This window comes from Macaca nemestrina, chromosome 1 (assembly GCF_043159975.1).
Source record: "Macaca nemestrina isolate mMacNem1 chromosome 1, mMacNem.hap1, whole genome shotgun sequence".
Lineage (NCBI taxonomy): Eukaryota > Metazoa > Chordata > Mammalia > Primates > Cercopithecidae > Macaca > Macaca nemestrina.
Window position 1 is genome coordinate 37,710,558 of NC_092125.1, and position 23,596 is coordinate 37,734,153.

Here is a 23,596-nt window from a genome sequence, read left to right on the forward strand (position 1 = left end):
TATTGTCATGATATCTCTAAAAGATTTAACTGGGAAGGTGCTTTCATTATTCCCCAGGAAGTGATCTTGAATAATCTATTTGACTTGGTAAACACTTAAAAGTGGTTGGGAAAAAGGCCTTATGCAAATTGAGAGTTGCACTTTAAAGATAGTAAACCTTTTGATAGATCATCTTATTATTATAAGTAAGTTTTTTATTACACTTTTTTCACTAATTCTATTTTCAATTTCTACAAGAATGGTGATTTAAAAAATGTATTCTTATATAAAGAACAGACCAACTTAAATACATTATATTTAAAATATTCACTTACAGGACATGGGATAACCAAAGATTTAAAAGGTAGGTTATTGGCAAATTGAGGTGCTTCATGAGAATAGATACCACAAAACTGATTTAAAACTATAATTATAGGCCGGGCGCGGTGGCTCAAGCCTGTAATCCCAGCACTTTGGGAGGCCGAGACGGGTGGATCACGAGGTCAGGAGATCAAGACCATCCTGGCGAACACGGTGAAACCCCGTCTCTACTAAAAAATACAAAAAAACTAGCTGGGCGAGATGGCGGGCGCCTGTAGTCCCAGCTACACAGGAGGCTGAGGCAGGAGAATGGCGTGAACCCGGGAGGCGGAGCTTGCAGTGAGCTGAGATCTGGCCACTGCACTCCAGCCTGGGCGGCAGAGCGAGACTCCGTCTCAAAAAAAAAAAAAAAAACAAAAAAAAACAAACTATAATTATAGGCTGCGTGTGGTGGCTGACACCCATGATCCCAGCATTTTGGGAGGCTGAGGTGGGATAATCACTTGAACCCAGGAGTTTGAGGCCAGCCTGGGCAACATGGTGAGACCTCATCTCTATAAAAATTTTAAAAAAATTAGCCGGGCATGGTGGTGTGCACCTGTAGCCTCAGTTATTGGGAGGCTGAGGTGGAAGGAACACCTGAGCCCAGGAGGTTGAGGCTGCAGTGAGCCCTGATTGCACTACTGCAACCTAAAACAGGACATAATTCATGTTATCTGAAAATCCTTTGAAGTATAATATACATTGAAAAAGCACATAAATGTGCAAGTTGATAAAGTCTCTTAAACTGAATGTACCCTTGAAATCAGCACCCAAATCCATGAAGATTAGCAGCACTTCCTTGCTCCAATTTCAGCCACCTCTCTAGCCACTTCAAGGGTGATGACTGTCCTCACTTCTATCACTGTAGATTCCTTTTGCTTATTTTATACTTTATTTAATGGAACTATATGGTTTTTACTCTTGTTTCTGGCATTCTTCACAACATGTTTGTGATATTCAGCTATCTTTTTGCATGTAGATGTAATTCAGTCTCATTATTAGTGGGAGATATTCTATAATTATAGTATGAACTTTTACATAAATGTCATACTTCTAATATTTAGTCATTTATATTAAAGATGATTGCCCATTAATAGGGTATTTATTTTGAAGCAGATAAATTTTCTCGTTTACTCATTTATACTGTCTCAGCCTTAGTGTTAGCTAAGAAGACATAGAGGTTGTGGACACATATGTAGTTTTTGATTATTTAATCTATTTATCCTTTCTATTGGAAAATTGATAATCACTGTATATTTCAGCACTTATTTTAGTTTTAAAGCAAAAAGATGTCTGCCCAAATAAATTTTTTGTCTAATCATTGACAGATACTCTAGTAATATAACTGATGTTTGCTTAATTTTTCAGTTGGCTAGATTAAAAATATTTTTATCAAAAGGAAAATGAGTTAATTTTTTGTTTTTGTTTTTTTTTTTTTTTTTTTTTTTTTTGAGACAGAGTCTTACTCTGTTGCAAGGCTGGAATGCTGTGGTGCAATCTCAGCTCACTGCAACCTCTGACTCCCTGGTTCAAGCAATTCTCCTGCCTCAGCTTCCTGAGTAGCTGGGATTACAGGCACCTGCCACCATGCCTGGCTAATTTTTGTGTTTTTGGTAGAGACGGAGTTTCACTGTGTTGGCCAGGATGGTCTTGATCTCTTGACCTCATGATCCGCCTGCTGCGGCCTCCCAAAGTGCTGGGATTACAGGCATGAGCCACTGCACCAGGCCAAAATGAGTTAATTTGTTAAACTGTGTTGGCAGATTAAAGTTTTATGGTTGATAAAATGTTGTTTTTCTACCATGCTCCTCTATTTTCAGAAAACTTGTTTACTTTTCTTAGAGCCATATTCTATAATCTATGAAAAAATTTTATTTTTAGAACTTTTTTTTTTTTGAGATGGAGTCTTGCTCTCTTGCCCAGGCTAAAGTGTAGTGGTGTGATCTCAGCTCACTGTAACCTGTGCCTCCTGGGTTCAAGCAGTTCTCCTGCCTCAGCCTCCCGAGTAGCCGGTCTTACAGATGTGCGCCACCATGCCTGGCTGATTTTTGTATTTTTAGTAGAGACTGGGTTTCGCCATGTTGGCCAGGCTGGTCTTGAACTCCTGACCTTGGGTGATCCACCCGCCTCAGCCTCCCAAAGTGCTGGGATTACAGGCGTGAGCCACTGTGCCCAACCCTATTTTTAGAACATTTTTGAGGTGTTTTCTAGGAACATTTATAAGTCAGGATTATTTACTCTGATAAATCAGATTAAATTAACTTCCTTAAAAATTAACCATACCTTTTAGTTTTACATATTTTGACCTAATAGGTGAGCCCTTCTTTTTCTTAAATTTAAATTGGTGTTTTTAATATTCAACATACTGTACTGCCTCTGCATACAACTAAGTGGAGAAAATAATGTTTATCAAATATGACAGGTTTAATATATTTGTAAGGCAAACAACTCATCAACTTGATAAGAAGAACATTAAGATCCTGGTAGGTAAGTGGGCAAAGGATAGAAAAGACAATTCACAAATGAAGCACTAAGGTTAAGATATAGAGCAGAACGTTTTATCCTGCTAGCATCTACCAAATTCAAATTAAAGCGTACATTTTTTTCCTGTTAAATCAGCAAAAGTAGAAAGAATAGATAATATTGAGATATTTATGAAATGGGTAGGCCCTTCTTGGAAGACCCATTGTATTTCAGTGACATGGTGTTTCAAGAGCAACATGTTCTTCACATTCTTTCGTTCAGTTTTAGCACACTTTGCAGATACTGTTCTAGATAAATAATCCAAATAAGCAGAAATTCATAGATACAAATATGTTCATTTCAGTATTATTTGTAGAAGAGAAAATGGGACATAATATTGTATTGGATATCTCTTGTTGTGTAATTCATAACCTCCCACCCCAATTTAAGCAGTTTAAAACACAAAACATTTGCGATCTCACACTTCCTGTATGTAAGGAATTCAGGAGCAGCTTATCTGGGTGATTTTGGCTCAGTGTCTGTCATGAGGTTGCAGTCAGGATGTCAGGTAGAGCTGTAGTCCTATGAAGATTTGACTTGGGCTGGAGGATCTACTTGCAAGGGATAGCTCACCCACATAACTGTAGGCAGGCGGCTTCAGTTCTTTGCCACATGGACATCTATAGGATTGCTTGACTGTTCTTAGGACATGACACCTGGATCCTTGAGGTATAAAGAGAGAAGGGAATGTGTTTTATAGCCTAGTCTTGGAAGTCACATGTTGTCACTTTCATCACATGTGATATTAGTTTAAAATAAGTCTCTAAGTCCCATCACATTCAATGGGAGAATAATTAATTTCCACATTTTGAAGAAAGGAGTATGAAACAAATTTTGAATATGTTTTAAAACCACCACAAATGTCCAGCAGTTAGGTAAAGTAGGGCACAAAATTGAAGTTACAGTGATGATAGTAATAAAATTATTTATTAATGATCGTATTAGGATTTAGGGAGTAATGAGTTTTTCTTCTTATATTTTTCAAACTTTCTGTGTTGTTACATGATTTTTATAAGAGACTAGTTCCTCTATGTTCATAGGAAAATATAGTATGACTTATCACTAAGCTGTCTAACCATAGGCAGATCATGATCTTTCCCTTTGAGTTGTGACGTAATTTTTTTCCTTTCATTTTTTTATTGCGGTAAAATATACATAACATAAAATTTACCATTACAACCATTTCTTAAGTATACAGTTCAGTGGTGTTAAGTACATTCATATTGTTTTACAGCCATCACCACCATCCATTTCCAGACTTCTTTTCATTTTGCAAAACTGAAACCCATTAAACAGTAACTCCCATTCATCTCTTTCCCCAGCCCCTGGCAACCACCATTCTACTTTCTGTCTCGATGATTTTGACTATTCTTACTGTCTCATATAAGTGGAATCATACAGTATTTGTCTTTTTGTGATTGGCTTATTTCACTTTAGTATAATGTCCTGAAGATTCTTTCATGTTGTATCATATATCAGATTTCCTTCCTTTTAAGGCTCAATAATATTCTATTATATATAAAAATGTCTTTTTGCTTATTCATTCATTTGTTGATAGATAGTTGGGCTACTTCCATGTTAGCTACTATGAATAATGCTGCTTTGAACATGGTTGTACAAATAGTTCGAGCCTCCACAAGTTTTTTGGTTGTATACTATATTTGTCCATTCTCACACTGCTATAAATTACCCGAGACTGGGTAATTTATAAAGAAAAGATGTTTAATTGGTTCACAGCTCCACATGGCTGGGGAGACCTCAGGATACTTACAATCATGGCAGAAGGCACCTCTTCACAGGGTGGCAGGAGAGAGAATGAGTGCAAGCAGGGGAAATGCCAGATACTTATGAAGCCATTAGATCTCATGAGACTCACTATCATGAGAATAGCATAGGGGAAACTGCCCCCCGATCCAATTACTTCTACCTGGTTCTGCCCATGATACTTGGGGATTATGGAGATTACAATTCAGGGTGAGATTTGGGTGGGGACACAGAACCAAACCGTATCATATATCTAGAAGTAGAATTGCTGGATCTTATGGTAATTCTAATTTTACTTTTTTGAGGAACTGCCACACTGTTTTCCATAGTGACTGTACCATTATACATTACCACCAACAGCACACACGGGTTGTAGTTTTGCAAATCTTTGCCAGCAGTTACTATTTTGTGTGTTTTTGATAGTAGCCTGTCCTATTTACATCCTAATGGGTGTGAAGTAGTCATAATATAATTTGTAATGAGTTAGTTTTCTGAGGAAAAATAATATAAGATTGATGTTCAGTGAATGCTGATGTGATTGCAGGTAAATTGGCAGGATGAGGAGCAGCAAATCAAAAGAGGTGCCTTTACAAAATCCAAGGAACTCTCAAAGCAAGGATACTGTTCAAGGTATGATTTTGTTTTTTTAAAGGGAACTTAATACCTCATTTAGGTCATGTGTATTACATTTTGGTCTAATAAATAAATGAAAATTATACCTATGCTTTGATTTATAGAAAGTGGATAAATAATTTTTAAATTCTCTTATATTTTAAATATACATGGTGCTTCATGTTAAAAGCATCCTATGGTAAACTGTTTTGTAAAGCAGGAATCCTTTTTTTTTTTTTTTTGAGACGGAGTCTCGCTCTGTCGCCCAGGCTGGAGTGCAGTGGCCGGATCTCAGCTCACTGCAAGCTCCGTCTCCCGGGTTCACGCCATTCTCCGGCCTCAGCCTCCCGAGTAGCTGGGACTACAGGCGCCCGCCACCTCGCCCGGCTAGTTTTTTGTATTTCTTAATAGAAATGGGGTTTCACCGTGTTAGCCAGGATGGTTTCGATCTCCTGACCTCGTGATCCGCCCGTCTCGGCCTCCCAAAGTGCTGGGATTACAGGCTTGAGCCACCGCGCCCGGCCAGGAATCCTTTTTTAAAATGAACCAGTATATGTAAAATTTTTCAGAAATTCTGGCCTAATTTCAATAAATGGTATAGCCCCAATATAGTTACAGACTTACAGGGTTACAGATAATAATAGTAAGAGTCTCACTGAATTCTTTTTAAAATAATGCATTAGAGGTAATTTTAAGGCATGATATTTTTTGAGGGAGATTGACAAACTAGAGTACATCTGGAGGAAGATTATTGGGTTTGTGAAAGATCTGGAAATCGAGTCATATGAAGAGTATTTGGAGGAAGTGGAAATACTTATCCTGAAGAAGGATGACTTATGGAAAATACATGACCTTAAACTATTTGAAGGGTTGTTATCTGAAAGACTGAATGGATTTTACCTATGTTTTTACTGGTAGATCAAAATCTGGAGTAGCTTTCTAATCTTTCTCACATTGTATTATAAAATATAGTACAATATAAAATTTTTGTTCAGCTCATTGGGGTAAACTGAGGGTGCTGCTTATTTTTGGAGCTGTCTGATATAGATGTGAGTGGAAATGCCAATCCAATGGTAGCAGTGTCTATTTACCTTTAAACCATATGTTGGGAATGTTGGCTTAATAATCTTATAGATGGCCGGGCGCGGTGGCTCAAGCCTGTAATCCCAGCACTTTGGGAGGCCGAGACGGGCGGATCACGAGATCAGGAGATCGAGACTATCCTGGGTAACACAGTGAAACCCCGTCTCTACTAAAAATACAAAAACTTAGCCGGGCGAGGTGGCAGGCGCCTGTAGTCCCAGCTACTCGGGAGGCTGAGGCAGGAGAATGGCGTGAACCCGGGAGGCGGAGCTTGCAGTGAGCTGAGATCCGGCCACTGCACTCCAGCCTGGGTGACAGAGCGAGACTCCGTCTCAAAAAAAAAAAAAAAAAATCTTATAGATAAAAACCCATTTTGACTCAATATAATAAAGCATTTGCTGAGGAATTGTTCTGCCTAATAAGGTAGTTTTCAGACTTTTGAGTGCATTTGGGAGCTTATTAATATTCAGATTCTGAGGTCTAATTCAGAGATTCTGGTTGATTGATATAGTAAATATCATTTTTTTTCCCAGGAGATATTACCACATCGTGGGATGCACTTTCTCAAACCAAGGCTGCTGTAAGTAGTTTTAGCATCCATTTATTTATTTCTAGATGAAAATCAATTTCCTGTTATGATTGAATAGATTAAAATTTTTTCCATACTGTTCTTTAAAATTTACTTTTATTTTTATTTTTTGTTATACAGACGGGTTCTCACTGTGTTGCTCAGGCTGGTCTTGAACTCCTGGGCTCAAGAGATCCTCTCTCTCTCTCTCTTTTTTTTTTTTTTTTTTTTTTTTTTTTGAGACGGAGTCTCGCTCTGTTGCCCAGCCCAGGCTGGAGTGCAGTGGCGCGATCTCGGCTCACTGCAAGCTCCGCCTCCCGGGTTCACGCCATTCTCCTGCCTCAGCCTCCCGAGTAGCTGGGACTACAGGCACCCACAACCGCGCCCGGCTAATTTTTTGTAATTTTTAGTAGAGACGGGGTTTCACCGTGGTCTTGATCTCCTGACCTTGTGATCCGCCCGCCTCGGCCTCCCAAAGTGCTGGGATTACAGGCGTGAGCCACCGCGCCCGGCCGTCTCTCTCTCTCTCTCTCTCTCTCTCTCTCTCAGTCTCTCTCTCTCTCTCTCTCTCTCTATATATATATATATACACGCACACACACACTGTATATTATAAAATGAACATAAATGACAACTATTAAATGGTAAAGTAATAAACAGGATACTACTTTAGGGATTAGGAGCACAAGCACCATGGCGTATAAAGTATTAAAATTAACTGGTTGTGGTGGCTTACACCTGTAATCCTAGCACTTTGGGAGGTCGAGGTGGGTAGATAGCTTGAGCCCAGGAGTTTGAGATTAGCCTGGGCAACATGGCAAAGCCCTGTCTCTACCAAAAAAAAGACAAAAATTAGCCAGGCTTGGTGGTGTGCACCTGTAATCCCTGCTGCTCAGCAGGCTGAGGCAGGAGGATTGCTTGAGCCCAGGGAGGTTGAGGCTTTGAGGTTGCAGAGACCCTTGATTGTGCCACTGCGCTTTAGCCTGAATGACAGAGCAAGACCCTGTCTCAGTAATAATAATAATTTGTACTGTTCATTCACCTTTAATAAATTTGTTCACTTGGTAGGTGGAAAAGAGAATTTAAGCTGGATGCAGTGGCGCACCCCGTAATCCCAGCACTTTGGGAGGCCAAGGTGGGAGGATCATTTTGAGCCCACGAGTTCAAGACCAGCCTGTAAAACATGGCAAAACCCCATTTCTGCAACAGTACAAAAATTAGCTGGGTGTGGTGGCATGCGCCTGTGGTCCCAGCCACTCAGGAGGCTGAGGTGGGATGATTACCTGAGCCCGGGAGCTCAAGGCTGCAGTGAGCTGTGATCATACCACTGCATTCCAGCCTGGGCAACAGAATGAGATCCTGTCTCAAAAAAAAAAAAAAAAGAAAGAAAGAAAAATTTAAAACAGAGGATGAGGGTAGTGGCTTTGTCTATGTAGAAGGCTCATCCTTAGGGAGGAAATGAAGGAAACCAACTTCTTGAATGGACTGTGAGTTATTCTTCCTTTCCAATTTGGATGCCCTTTATTTCTTTCTGTTGTCTGATTGCTCTAGCTAGGACTTCCTGTACTATGTTGAATAACAGTGTTGAAAGAGTTACTTCTTTTTTGTGGCAATAACAGGTTTTTTTTTTCTCTTACTACTGAAGAAGAATGACTGTGGGCAACCTGTTCCCATTTGTGTTCTGGCCAATCTTGTCTAGAGTTTAGGAATCCAAGTTTGGCAGGTGATGCAAATAGTTCATTCAAAGGGAAACTCTTTTCTTTTTAATTTGCTCTCTGGGCAAATTACTTTCCTAATATACCCTTTTTTGTTTTCTATACCACCTGATTTTGAATCACCTACTTCTTTACTAAGTATTTCAGTGATATTTTCTGTCCTCTAATCTTTAGAACTAGTTTGAAAATAAATCTGGAAAAGGTGATATAACCTAGATTTGGTCCCAATGCAGAGTCGTATTTTGGCCCTATGAATGTAGCAATATATATTCTCTCTCTTCTACCTGAGCATTATATTTTGTATAGTATAGAAATAGTTTTTATCCACCAGTTTAACTTAGTGCTAAACGAATTTAGAGTTAAACTGTTAATAGTTGTTTTTCAAAACTATTGGGTGTTTTTGAAGAACATTTAAGGATGATAAAGGAATATAAGTAGGGGAGACAATCTAATGTAGAACTATTTTTTTTTTTTTTTTTTTTTTTTGAGACGGAGTCTTGCTCTGTCACCCAGGCTGGAGTGCAGTGGCCGGATCTCAGCTCACTGCAAGCTCCGCCTCCCGGGTTTACGCCATTCTCCTGCCTCAGCCTCCCGAGTAGCTGGGACTACAGGTGCCCGCCACCTCGCCCGGCTATTTTTTTGTATTTTTTAGTAGAGACAGGGTTTCACCGTGTTAGCCGGGATCGTCTCTCGATCTCCTGACCTCGTGATCCTCCCATCTCGGCCTCCCAAAGTGCTGGGATTACAGGCTTGAGCCACCGTGCCCGGCCTGTAGAACTATTAGTATATCAAAAATTATTCCAATTTTTAAAATGCATTGGGATGCAAAAATCTGAAGGAAGGCTGGGTGCAGTCGCTCATGCCTGTAATCGCAGCACTTTGGGAGGCTGAGGCAGGTAGATCACTTGAGCTCGGGAGTTCGAGATCAACCTGGACATTTGGGAGCTTATTAAAATTCAGATTCTGAATTTTAAACCCCGTCTCTACAAAAAATACAAAATTAGCTGGGCTAATTAGTGGTGTACATCTGTAGTCTCAGCTACTTGGGAGGCTGAGGTGGGAGGATCGCTTGAGCCCAGGATGCAGAGGTTGCAGTGAGCTGAGATCATGTGACTGCACTCCAGCCTGGGTGACAGAGTGAGACCCTGTCTCAAAAAAAAAAAAAAAAAAAAAACTGAAGGAAGATATATCAAAATTTTATATAAAGTGTCTATATGTGATGGAATTTTGATGATTTTAATTTTATTTTTTATATTGTTTCTGTTTTCCTAGTTTTATAAGCATGTAATATTTTACTATTTAGGAAAAAATGCTTTTCAGTCATTGAGAACATTGGTGGTTATAACCAAAAGTTGACTTATATTGCAGAGTTATATTTTCTCTTTATTGTGAAACTTATTTTATAGACATAAAACTGTAAAACACAGTGGCTGTTTGAGTACTTATAGTCCTAAATTTTGGTCCAGGTAAATAATTCTTTACTCATTTTTGCGTGTAAAATGCACAGGATATATTGCATAATGGTATGTCACATATAAAGTCAGATAATTGGCTGAACATGGTGGCTCATGCCTGTAATCCCAGCACTTTGGGAGGCCGAGGCGTGTGGATCACCTGAGGTCAGGAGTTTGAGAACAGCCTGGCCAACATGGGGAAACCCCATCTCTATGAAAAATACAAAAATTAGCCCGGTGTGGTGGCGCACGCCTGTAATCCCAGCCACTAGGGAGGCTGAAGGAGAATCTCTTGAACCCGTGAGGTGGAGGTTGCAGTGACCCGAGATCGTGTCACTGCACTCCAGCCTGCATGATGGACCAAGACCGTCTCAAAAAAAAAAAAAGTCAGATAATTTACTACTTTTTTTTTACTAAACAATTTAAAAAATAGGTCAGCATATCAAGTGGAAACTCTTTGATATTCTTCAGAATCTTATTGATTTTTCTTGTCTAAATTTGGGGAGCATTATGCCAGATATTATTACAGCTAAAGTAAAAAATGATGAAAAACAAATATTTTAAGAAAGCATTCCTGAGTTTTTTTTCTACTTTGGAAAAAGGTATCGGGCAATATACTTTTAAATAACCATGTAAATTGATGGTGGATTATTTACGGAATTAACTTATGTCTTGTGATGGTATTTAAACTTTAGCTGAGACACATTGAAAATAAATTAGAAGTAGCCCCTACAAGTACAGCTGTGTGTGATTCTGTCATGGATACCAAGAAGTCTTCTACAAGTGCTACCCGAAAAATAAGTAGAAAAGGTATGTATGAAGTTACTTCCAAATATATACATATATTAAATATAAATTTTGAAAAAACAGACAGCTCTATCTACAGGGGTATAGCCTGTAGATCTAGCCACCACACCTGGCTAATCTTCTTTTATCTTTTGTAGAGACAAAGTCTCTCTGTGCTGCCCAGGCTTGTCTTGAACTCCTGGCCTTAAGTAATCCTCCCATCTTGGACTCCTTAAAGTGCTGGGATTATAGGTGTAGCTACCACACTCTGCCTTAAATATAATTTGTTGATGTAGTAGTTTTGTTTCAGTTTAATTTCTTCTTATAGTCTCGTGTTGCTTGCTTTTTTGTCAGAGACACTGGCATTTAATCTTTTTCTTTTGATACTGGGTAGCTATGAAATAGCCTCATGTTCAGTGACTGTAGATGGTGTTTTCACCATCTTTTGATCAGGGACTTTAGCACTATTACATCACCCTTGACAATGAGTTTTCATTTGTTTTTAGCGATGAGTTTCATTTTGAGGTTATGTATGTCTGATTTGTTTTTTAAATTCACAGATAAATAGTGCTTTGGAAATGAAATTTAGTTGACTTAATAAAATGTATATTTTTGTTGGGATTTAAAATCATAAATGGAATCTCTTTCATATGGTGACTGTTATAAAATAATACAATGCAAATATTTTCTTGGGTTACCTTTTGTATTTTGATCTTGTGGTTTCTTTCCTTTTTTTTTTTTCTTTTTTCTTTTTTTGAAACAGAGTCTCACTCTGTTACCCAGGCTAAAGTGCAGTGGTGTGATTTCTACTCACTGCATCCTCTGCGTCCCAGGTTCAAGCGATTCTCCTGCCTCAGCCTCCTGAGTAGCTGTGCCACTAGGCCTGGCTAATTTTTGTATTTTTAGAAGAGATGGGGTTTCACCATGTTGGTCAGGCTGGTCTTGAACTCCTGACCTTGTGATCCGCCTACCTTGGCCTCCCAAAGTGCAGGGATTACAGGTGTGAGCCATCATGCTGGGCCATTCTGTGGTTTTTTAATTGGTGGGTGAAAACCTCCAGGTCAGTACTTTCTACCTAAACTGTGATATATATTTATATATATAAATATTTATATAGATAGATAGATTTTTTTTTTTAACCTGGCAGTTTGTTAGGTTGTATCTGATACTTCTCTTTTAAGTGAGAGCCATGACAAAAATAAATTTTATATGTAGAATTTTATTTTGCATTGTTTGCTCAGAATATAATTTCTCTATCAATGGAGTTACTTTAACAATTTAACCTGAATGTTTTTCTTTTTTTTTTTTTTTTTTTTTTTTTTTTGAGATGGAGTCTCGCTCTGTCGCCCAGGCTGGAGTGCAGTGGCGCGATCTCGGCTCACTGCAAGCTCCGCCTCCCGGGTTCACGCCATTCTCCTGCCTCAGCCTCCCGAGTAGCTGGGACTACAGGCGCCCACAACCGCACCCGGCTAATTTTTTGTATTTTTAGTAGAGACGGGGTTTCACCATGGTCTCGATCTCCTGACCTTGTGATCCGCCCGCCTCGGCCTCCCAAAGTGCTGGGATTATAGGCGTGGGCCACCGCGCCCGGCTGAATGTTTTTCATCTACTTATATAATATAATATCCAACTAGAGATACTAGAGATAACTTATATAATATCCAACTCTTAGAAATAATAGATACCTAATTTTTTTTTAAGATACCAGCCAAATTCAGAGGCAGTTGTATTTTATATCATATGTTCTCACAGATTTCCTTTTCCTTCAGATGGTAGATACCTGGATGATTCTTGGGTTAATGCTCCAATCTCCAAATCCTCTAAATCACGAAAAGAGAAATCTCGTAGTCCTCTCAGAGCTACCACCCTGGAGAGTAATGTGAAGAAAAATAATCGTGTGGAATTTCGTGAACCTTTGGTTTCTTATAGGTTAGTATTGAAAAAAAAAAAAGGTATCAAATAGGTTTAGCCTGTAATATTTACAGTAAGAGTATACTTTGTTTTCTGAGTTTTTTACAGCACTCTGGTTGTGAAATAGTGTAATACTGTAGTATTACTACCTTTTTCATTCTTTTTTTTTTTTTTTTTTTGTTGGCTACCTTTTTCATTCTTCACAAAAGATGGCTACAAAAGATAGTGCAAACATGAAATACTGACTGCAGTAGCCTCTTCTACAGATAAGTATTCAAGGGGAAAGAAATAGTAATAGTTGCCTCAGGCCACCTTTATTGTAATAAATATGTTTCCTAGAAACAAATTATTCCATCTCTGGAAGTGTGGCTTTTTTGTTTCTTCTTAATAACTCAGATCATTTATTTTATATAGTGAACTTTATATTGCTAACTTTTTTTCTTTTTTGAGAGGGGAGCATTAATTAGTCACATAAAATTCCTTTCTTATTGAGAATATGAGTTGATTTGTTGTTTTATTTTGTTGCCAATGGCTTTCAGCAACTTAGATTGATGTAAGAATTTTGATAGTATAGATGATATAAAATGCTTTGCATTTTTGTTAACATAGCTTAAGATATTCAACTGATAAACTTACAGAATTTTGTATTTGAGAGACACTTTACTAATGATTTCAGTGCATTCATATTCTTAGTATGGCAAATATTAATAAGTAATAAACACTGGGCCTTTTTTTTGTTTCATTTGTAAGCTTTTTTGTGTGTTTTAAACACAAATCAAGAAGTTTCATGATGATACTTGGTAGTTCTAGGTATATATTTGTACTCTTAAATTTTACATATGTTGGGAGATGGATGTGGATTGTCAGTTCAATTTTTAATATGTTGCATTTGATGCAATTTTGAATTATCTAGGTGGAAATATTAAGTAGGCATTTAAAAATTTGGGTAAGAATGTATGTGGGATGGTCAGGGCTGAGAATATAAATCTGGGAGTTGTCACTAGTATTGAAGCACTAGAAGGGCTGGAAAAAATATAGAAAGAAGGTCAGGGGTATAATCTGGGTAAAGTTCAGAGTTTAAAAAAAAGAAGGGAAAAGTTTGAAGAAGAATAATCGAAGTTCAGAATCTCTAAACACACAGATATTAAGCAACTTGCCTAGAGACATAAACATTATCAGAATTGAGACTGAGTTGCTCACTTCATATTTATGTTCAGTGTTCTTCCTGCAAATAATACTACTTTACATTTAGAAGTATGTAAATTATGGTTTTTTGTTTTTGAGACAAGGTCTTGTTCTGTTGCCCAGGCTGGAGTGCAGTGGCACAATCATGGCTCACTGCAACCTCCGCCTTCTGGACTCAGGCGATTCTCCCACCTCAGCTTCCTAAGTAGCTGAGACTTACAGGCGCGAGCTACCATGCCCGACTAATTTTTTTTTTTTTTTTTGATAGAGATGGGGGTTTCACCATATTGCCCAGGGGGGTCTTGAGCTCATGTGCTCAGGTGATCCACCTGCCTCGGCCTCCCAAAGTGCTTGGATTACAGACGTGAGCCACTGCACCTGGCCTGTAAATTATGTATCTTTTAAGAAAAGAAAAAAATACCCAGAGGATAGCTGTGAATGGAATACCCTCCACCTGGTGGATTCCATTCCTCACTTAAAACTCATTACTTTCTTTGGGAAAAATGGCCAGATCTATTTCTACCCCACTCCCATTTTCCCAACCTAGTTCATCATCCCTCTCTGCTCCCAAAGTACTGTGTAGCTTCCTCTGTTAAAACATTTTCAGGTGGCATTATGTTTTGGTTCCATATCTGCCCATTAGTCTATCTAAGGGTGTAAATTTTACTCTCATGGCATTAGCTTAATGCCTAGCATGTACTAAATATTTAAATACTTTTTCCTAACCTATTACCAGGAAAAATTTCAAATTTACAGAAAAGTTGAAGGAATTGTATACTGAACATCCTTATATGTATTCAGTAAATATTTAATGAGTGAGTGAAAGAAAGATTGTATGAAATTACTTTTTGTTGGGGGGTGTTAATTTTCTATCCTCTTTTGAGAGTGGGACATGATATGTAACCTACCATTTTATGTTTTTATTTTTTGCATGTGCTAATTTTAGAACTAAACTATTTTAACTGTCAATTGTTGCAGTCTCGTTAATACAGTGAAAATAATCACATTTAGCCTCAGTCTCTAGGACTGATTTCACAGCCCCATCTCTTTCTTTTTTTCTTTTTTTTTGAGGCAGTGTCTCACTCTGTTGCCCAGGCTGGAGTCCGGTGGCCCAATCACAGCTCACTACAGCCTTGTTCTCCTGGGCTCAAGCCATCCTCCCACCTCAGTCTCCAGAGTAGCTGGGACTACAGACAAGCACCACCACTCCCAGCTAATTTTCATATTTTTTGTAGAGACAGGTTTTTGCTGTGTTGCCCAGGCTGGTCTCATACTCCTGGGCTCAAGCAATCTGCCCACCTTGGCCTCTACAAGTGCTTGGATTACAGGTGTGAGCTACCACACCTGGCGATCCCCATCTTTTTCAAAATCAACCACTCAGAACAGGGTCTAAAGTTTTTTGGGTTATGGACCCCAGTGAGAATCTGACAAAAGCCGTAGACTGTTCTTTTTTTTTTTTTGAGACCGAGTCTCGCTTTGACCAAGTCTTGCTTTGTTGCCCAGGCTGGAGTACAGTGGCGTGATCTCGGCTCACTGCAAGCTCCGCCTCCCGTGTTCATGCCATTCTCCTGCCTCAGCCTCCCGAGTAGCTGGGACTACAGTCGCCTGCCACCATGCCCTACTAATTTTTTTGTGTTTTTAGTAGAGACAGGGTTTCACTGTGTTAGCCAGGATGGTCTCAATCTCCTGATCTCATGATCCACCCGCCTTGGCCTCCCAAAGTGCTGGGATTACAGGCGTGAGCCACCGCGCCCAGCCAGCTGTAGACTGTTTTCTTAGAAAAATGCACGTGCTCATATGATCTCAATAGAAACAGTTACTATGTTATGTTATCGTGGCTTTAAAAATCTTTGTAGTATTTAGGGTTTTATGCTTTTACCTGAAATGCCCTAGATCAGATCATTGCTATACAATAGAACCATTAATGTGAGCCACACATTCAACATTTTTAGTAGTCACACACAAAAAAGATATTTTACATTCCTAAATTTTTAGAACCCAGTATGTAACTTACATTACAGCAGCTGTCAATTTTGATTAGCCACATTTCATGTGCTCAATAGCCCATGTGGCTAGTGGCTGCTGTTTCAGACATTCAGGTCCAGCCTGTTGTTATGTCTGGTTTTATAATTTTCTTGACTATTTTTTTCATGATTCATGTACTCTTCTCACTGCTGAAACATTTGTCTTCATTAGCCTCCCTTTTCATGAACTGCTTTCCTAAAATAAGGCTCAGCCAGGCACAATGGCTCACACCTGTAATCCCAGCACTTTGGAAGGCCGAGGCAGGCGGATCACCTGAGGTCAGGAGTTCAAGACCAGCCTGGCCAACCAACATGGTGAAACCTCGTCTGTACTAAAAATAGAAAAGTTAGCCAAGCATGATGGCACGCATCTGTAATCCCAGCTACTCGGGAGCCTGAGGCGGGAGAATCGCTTGAACCCGGGAGGCAGAGGTTGCAGTGAGTGACATCATGCCACTGCACTCCAGCCTGCGTGACAGAGTGAGAATCCTTCTCAAAAATAAATACATAAATAAATAAATAAAATAAATCTAAAGTAAGGCTTATTAGAATGACATGTAAAATAAAAATAGTCTCTGGAGGAAGATTTTTGGTAGTGTTTTCTGTGAGCAGAGAATATGGACTTGTGAGAGGTACTTTGGCTTTGCCCAGGCTTCTTTGCTTACTCCTGATTTTCTAGATATGCTTTACAAAGTTTGAAGCTGCCAAAAAATACTTTGTGGTTAAGAGATTTAACATTACTAACCACATTTATTTGGAGGAAAATATTTATTGTACCTCCACTATATTTCTACCCCTAGTCTATTTATTAATTTTGTTCCTTATTTAGAAGTGACATATATGAAATGCTAGTATTTGAGAACTTCTTTCCCTGGTATGTAAGATTTTATAGAATAGCAAATAACACATTTTATTGACAAATGTCAAGTGAATACCCAAAGTCAGGTTATAATCCTGTTTTCTGGAGTTCTTAGGAAATCTCTCTACATATCTTTTGCATATTTCTTATTTTATTTTTTATTTTTATTTTTATTTTTTTGTTTTTATTTTTTTGAGACGGAGTCTCACTCTGTCGCCCAGGCTGGAGTGCAGTGGCCGGATCTCAGCTCACTGCAAGCTCCACCTCCCGGGTTCACGCCATTCTCCCGCCTCAGTCTCCCGCGTAGCTGGGACTACAGGCGCCCGCCACCTCGCCCGGCTAGTTTTTTGTATTTTTTAGTAGAGACGGGGTTTCATCGGGTTAGCCAGGATGGTCTCGATCTCCTGACCTCATGATCCGCCCGTCTTGGCCTCCCAAAGTGCTGGGATTACAGGCTTGAGCCACCGCGCCCGGCTATTTCTTATTTTATAATATGCAGATTGTTATTTAGATTATTTGCCATTTTACTTGATAGAGGGGGTATTGAGCATTGAGTTATAATATTACTAATGGTTATTTTGCAATCTTTAACTTACTGGAATTTCTAGGCTTTTTATTTTTTGGTTTCTAATGCTAGTTTAGAGTTCTCATTCAGTTTGTATGACTGGTTTCCATTTGACTAGTTTTTGTACTTTTATGAAAAGCTTTTAAAAAGATTTAGCTTTAAAATTGACAAGTAGAAACTGTATGTATAGTATACAACATGATATTTTGGTATATGTATACCTTGTGGAATGGCTAAATCAAGTTATTTAACATGTATTACCTCATATTCTTATTTTTTTTGTGGTGAAAACACTTAAAATCTACTCTTAGCAATTTTCAACTATACAATATGTTAGTTCTTATAGTCACAGAACTTATTATTTTTTATTGTAGGGAAATCCATGGTGCACCTTCCAATTTGAGTTCCAGCCATCTGGAGTCAAAGGATGTATATTGTGTAGATGTTAATGAAGAAAAGAGTGAGAGTGGTAACTGGATGATAGGCAGTCGAGAAGAACGGAATATACGGAGCTGTGATTTTGAGAGCTCCCAATCATCTGTCATCAATGATACAGTTGTTAGGTTTTTAAATGATCGACCAGCAATTGATGCATTGCAAAGTTCTGAATGTTTGATTAGGATGGGAGCTTCTATGAGAACTGAAGAAGAAATGCCTAACAGAACAAAAGGAAGTGAGAACAATTTGAAGCTTTCTGTGAATAACATGGCCCATGATATTGATCCAAAAGTGTTACGACTAACTGACTCTTCTCCATCCTCTACTAGTACTTCTAATTCCCAAAGATTAGATATTCTAAAGCGGCGACAACATGATGTCAAACTGGAAAAACTTAAGGAACGGATTAGAAAACAGTGGGAACACTCAGAAGAAACAAATGGCCAGGGTCAGAAGCTGGGTCATATTGACCATCCAGTAATGATTGTTAATGTTGATAACTCAGTAACAGCAAAAGTCAGAAAAGTGGCAACAGCACCCCCTGCTCCAGCATATAAAGGTTTGTAATCAGTCTTTATATCTTCCTCTCCCTGCTTCTTTGTTCTTTCTCCCTAGGATGTATTTGAATAGAGAGGATCATCTTTAGAACAGGATGTTATTCTTGACTGCATAAGCACTTTGGGAGGCCAAGGTGGGTGGATCATGAGGTCAGGAGATCAAGACCATCCTGGCTAACATGGTGAAACCCCGTCTCTACTAAAAATACAAAAAAAATTAGCCGGGCATGGTGGTGGGCCCCTGTAGTCCCAGCTACTTGGGAGTCTGAGGCAGGAGAATGGCATGAACCTGGGAGGCGGGGGTTTCAGTGAGCCGAGATCGCACCACTGCACTCCAGCATGGGTGACAGAGCGAGACTCCGTCTCAAAAAAAAAAAGAAATTATTTCAATATACATGTTAAAAATACAGATTCCTAGATCCAACACTAGTCCTAAGTCAGATTTTCTGGGGCTGTGGTCCAGAATTGGAATTTTTAATGAGTCCTTCAGGGGATTCTTGTGGTTCGAGAACCACTATATGAACATTTACTAAGTTATACAAATAATAATTGATACTATTTTCAGAGAACTGAAAGAATACTGCCCTTATATTATGTTGCCATTGTATTTGGATTGTTATTAGGAATTATTTGAAAAGTAATATTTAAAAGATAATTCCATTTCCAGTGAATATTTGAGTACACAATATTTTGGCATTGGCATTGATCCTGTTGATATTTAATTTTAACATGAATGATTTACTGTCCTCATATTTAAGAAAACAATATTTAAATCACATTTGTGCCAACATTGGTAGATTTTCATTAGAAAGTGCTCTTCAGAGTTTTTTTTTTTTTTTAAAGCCAACTCAAGTTTTTATATATGGTGGTTTTAAGAGGTTTCTATTTTTCTATTTTTATTTTTATGTTCCTGAAATTATTTTCACAGGGTCATCATGTGAAGTTTTTATTGAAGGGTTGATTTCTTGATTAGTTTAATTCGTGTTAGAGTTTTGTTATTTAAACTTCTGCCAGGGTAGCCTTTTTAATTTTTTTGTGGGTATTTTTTCCAGTTTTAGTTTTTATATATGCTTAGGTAGTTTTTGTATATATGCTTTTATATATATATATATATAAATAATTTGTTTCTTCTATTAATTTCTTTTTTTTTTTTTTGAGGCACAGTCTCACTCTGTCGCCCAGGCTGGAGTGCAGTGGCATGATCTCGGCTCACTGCAACTTCTGCCTCCCGGGTTCAAGCAATTCTGCCTCAGCCTCCCAAGTAGCTGGAATTACAGGCACCCACCACCATGACCAGCTAATTTTTGTATTTTTAGTAGAGACAGGGTTTCATCATGTTGGCCAGGCTGGTCTTGAACTCCTGACCTCAGATGATCCGCCTGCCTCGGCCTCCCAAAGTGCTGGAATTACAGGCGTGAATCACCGCACCCAGCCTGTTTCTTCTATTAATTTTAAGTAACAATCCAGGGCACTTTTTTTTATTGTAAACAGTTTTTTTTGTATTTCTGTATTGACTCTTAATTTTTCTCTAATAAGTTTTGCAGTTTTTGTAGACCTAAGGCATCTTTAGTCATTTTTCTCTAAAAACACATCTACTGCATATAGTTTTCGCCAATTATTAGTTTTATTTTGTATTGTTTACTATGTTTTGCTAGTGATCCTCATTGTGAATTAGATAAAAATGGATAATTTGCATTTCATTCTAGCTAATTTGCAAGAAAATTGTGACCAATTCACTTGAGAATACTGAAGAATTGTCGTTGTTCAATATTATAAGTAATAATATTTTTTATTAATAACATATTAACACAATTCTTTAATATTTTTCTAGTCATTTGTGTATCACATCCATACCATTAACACAGCACTTAGCAAATGGTGAGGTCAAAATATTCTTTGTTGGTTCCAAGATAGTGATTACCCCAAATCTTTGCTGTAATTATATACAGACCCATTAAGTACAGATTACACATTTAAGTTTTGTTCTTTATACAAGTCAAAGTTCTGAAATACCAATGGTTATTCCACTGAGAAAAAGTTAAAATGTTCAATTTGAATTCATATTTTGTAATAATTTGTAAAAACCTGAAAGTTGGCCGGGCGCAGTGGCTCAAGCCTGTAATCCCAGCACTTTGGGAGGCCGAGACGGGTGGATCACAAGGTCAGGAGATCGAGACCATCCTGGCTAACCCGATGAAACCCCGTCTGTACTAAAAAAATACAAAAAACTAGCCGGGCGAGGTGGCGGGCGCCTGTAGTCGCAGCTACTCGGGAGGCTGAGGCCGGAGAATGGCGTGAACCCGGGAGGCGGAGCTTGCAGTGAGCTGAGATCCGGCCACTGCACTCCAGCCTGGGCGGCAGAGCGAGACTCCGTCTCAAAAAAAAAAAAAAAAAAAAACCTGAAAGTTAAAAACAATTCTATAGAATGAGAGTGAAAATCTTAAATATAACTTTCTTTGAGTTGATGACTGGATTTCCCATAGTCCTTTTATTATTTTTTTAATGTGCTAGTTTTTATATTAAAATATTTTATAAATATAACTTTTGGAGGGGGTTACTTTAAAAAAGATAACAAACATTTGAGAACTCATTATAGAATGTGGCTTCCAATGTCCTAAGCAGTGGATTTTTTTTTTCCAACAATGAAAAACTGTTTTTCTGACAACTTTTTGGTAGTGTAAATTAAAAGCATCTTAAAATACTGTATTCTTTTTTTTTTTTTTTTTTTTTGAGACGGAGTCTCGCTCTGCCGCCCAGGCTGGAGTGCAGTGGCCGGATCTCAGCTCACTGCAAGCTCCGCCTCCCGGGTTCACACCATTCTCCTGCCTCAGCCTCCCGAGTAGTTGGGACTACAGGCGCCCGCCACCGCGCCCGGCCAGTTTTTTGTATTTTTTAGTAGAGACGGGGTTTCACCGTGTTAGCCAGGATGGTCTCGATCTCCTGACCTCGTGATCCGCCCGTCTCGGCCTCCCAAAGTGCTGGGATTACAGGCTTGAGCCACCGCGCCTGGCCTAAAATACTGTATTCTAAAATGACATTTTAAGTTCGTTTGTTTAAAGACATAATAAATTCATTTTGTTCACAGTCCAAAAGATGAAGAGTGTACCTCGAAAAGTTCTGTCACTCTTGTGCTTGGCCCCCTTTCTGGAGGTTACTTGTGTCAACAATTTGTATATCCTTCCAGAAATAACTTTTGCAAACATAAGCAAATAGGAGCATGTGTGTATTGTGTGTGTTTGTGTGTTTATTTATTTTCTTCCTCTTTCTATACAGTTATTAGCATACTAAACTCATTTTGCACCTTGATTTTTTATTTATGTTTTTTTAAAAAGAAACATAAGAGGTGCTCTATGATTCTGCTTTAAAAATTTGAAATGGTGAACATGAATGGTGTTTATGTGATTCTTTCTTGTACTATATTTAGTTGTTTGCGTATCTTTTTCTTCCTGGTATAAATGCCCATGAAGATAAAGAGCCTATCTTGGTCACCCTTATTTTATCTCAGAACCTGTTACAGTGTCATGGACATAAGTAAGTGCACAGTAAATTTTTTATTTTATTCAATAAATTTAACCAGTAAGAAAAAAAGTGGACAAAGCAATGGAAATAAAGACTTGGGGACAGAAAGATAAACTGATGGAGATAGTGAAATCTTCTTAAAGTTAACATAGAAGATGTGAATGCAAAGAAAGACTCTCATAGGGATAAATGTTTCCTAAAGGGGAGAGGAGAAAAAGAGGGTTAAATAGTTGAGCAGTGGGGTTAGGTGATGTTGGAAAGTTGAGGAAGACAGAAATACATTTGCATAGAACTGCCACACTTTCTTTTTTTTTTGAAAGTTTTTTGCAGTTTATTAATCCTCATGAAAAATCTGCAGTTATCACAGGTAAAGTCATTGCAGAATCTTTACTCCTGTTTTTAGCCTTTGCAGTCCCCCTGACTTTATTCATTCTGTCCTTACGTTCCTTTTGCTGTTTCCTTGGGGTCTTTTTTTCTCTCATACAGGCCATGTCTTGGAAGTCTGTGTTTGGTCTCATTTTTCATTGCATAATCCAAGGAATCATAAATCATGCTGAAGCCATTTGTCTTGTCACCAGCAAAATGGGTTCTGAATCCAAATACAAAGATGACATTGGTGTGGCTTTGTACATTTGGGCTAGTTTTTCCCAAATTTCTGTCTTTGGTACTGTTACCTTTCCAGGGTGAAGGACATCTGTGACTGTGCTCCCTGAGGTAGTTGATTGGTTATGAACTTCCTAGTACAAATAGTTATTGTGTCATTCATGATGGCAGTCAGTCCTCAGGCAGCTAGGCAGAATCACCACACTTTTTTAATGGCATACTATATTTTGCAAAACAACACTACGTTTATAAATTTTTTCTCGTATGTAGATACAGATGTAATGGTGTGTTCCTTGCCACAAATGTTGGGTGAAATTAAACTTATGCTATTGTGCCTAATGGCTGAATAGATTATTTACTATTAGATATGTAATTAATTTACCAGTACATTTTCTCTTATACCTTTAAAGTACTACTACCAGTTTTTTACTCCAGCCTATTCTTTACATTGATTTAATTGTACAGTTATGTATAGGTTGCTAATTCTTTGATAAGTTGAACCAATCTTTTTTTTTTTTTTTTTTTTTTTTTGAGACGGAATCATACACTGTTGCCCAGGCTGGAGTGCAGTGGCGTGATCTGGGCTCACTGCAAGCTCTGCCTCCTGGGTTCATGCCATTCTCCTGCCTCAGCCTCCCGAGTAGCTGGGACTACAGGCGCCCGCCACCACGCCCAGCTAATTTTTTGTACTTTTAGTAGAGACGGGGTTTCACCGTGTTAGCCAGAATGGTCTTGATCTCCTGACCTCATGATCCACCCACCTTGGCCTTCCAAAGTGCTGGAATTACAGGCGTGAGCCACCATGCCCAGCCGAGCCAACCTTAAGATAAAAATCTTTGTACTACTTTGGTGATCATCTATATTCATTGTTTTATTGTTTTTGACAAAACAAAGTTCAGTGTATTTCTTAAAGAATAGTGATTATTTTATTTTATTTTTTGAGACAGAGTCTCAGTCTGTCGCCCAGGCTGGCGTGCAGTGATGCAGTCTCAGTTCACTACAACCTCCACCTCCTGGGTTCAAGTGATTCTCATGCCTCAGCCTCCAGAGTAGCTGGCATTACAGGCGTGTACCACCATGCCTGGCTA

The 23,596-nt window shown here is 38.6% G+C and overlaps 1 protein-coding gene and 1 pseudogene across 6 annotated transcripts in view; one reads left to right on the plus strand and one right to left on the minus strand.

Moving 5' to 3' along the window:
* LOC105484936 (centrosomal protein 350) overlaps positions 1-23,596 on the plus strand; it is a 160,477-nt gene that overhangs the window by 26,964 nt on the left and 109,917 nt on the right. For all 6 annotated transcript variants that reach the window (XM_071076405.1, XM_071076394.1, XM_071076414.1 and 3 more), the window contains exons 2-6: positions 5,174-5,259; positions 6,858-6,904; positions 10,757-10,871; positions 12,617-12,776; positions 17,766-18,388. In XM_071076405.1, coding sequence (XP_070932506.1) covers positions 5,187-5,259; positions 6,858-6,904; positions 10,757-10,871; positions 12,617-12,776; positions 17,766-18,388 — 1,018 coding nt within the window. In that variant the 5' untranslated portion in view covers positions 5,174-5,186. The remainder of the gene's footprint in view (positions 1-5,173; positions 5,260-6,857; positions 6,905-10,756; positions 10,872-12,616; positions 12,777-17,765; positions 18,389-23,596) is intronic.
* Positions 22,247-22,671, minus strand: LOC112427210 (small ribosomal subunit protein eS24 pseudogene; annotated as a pseudogene).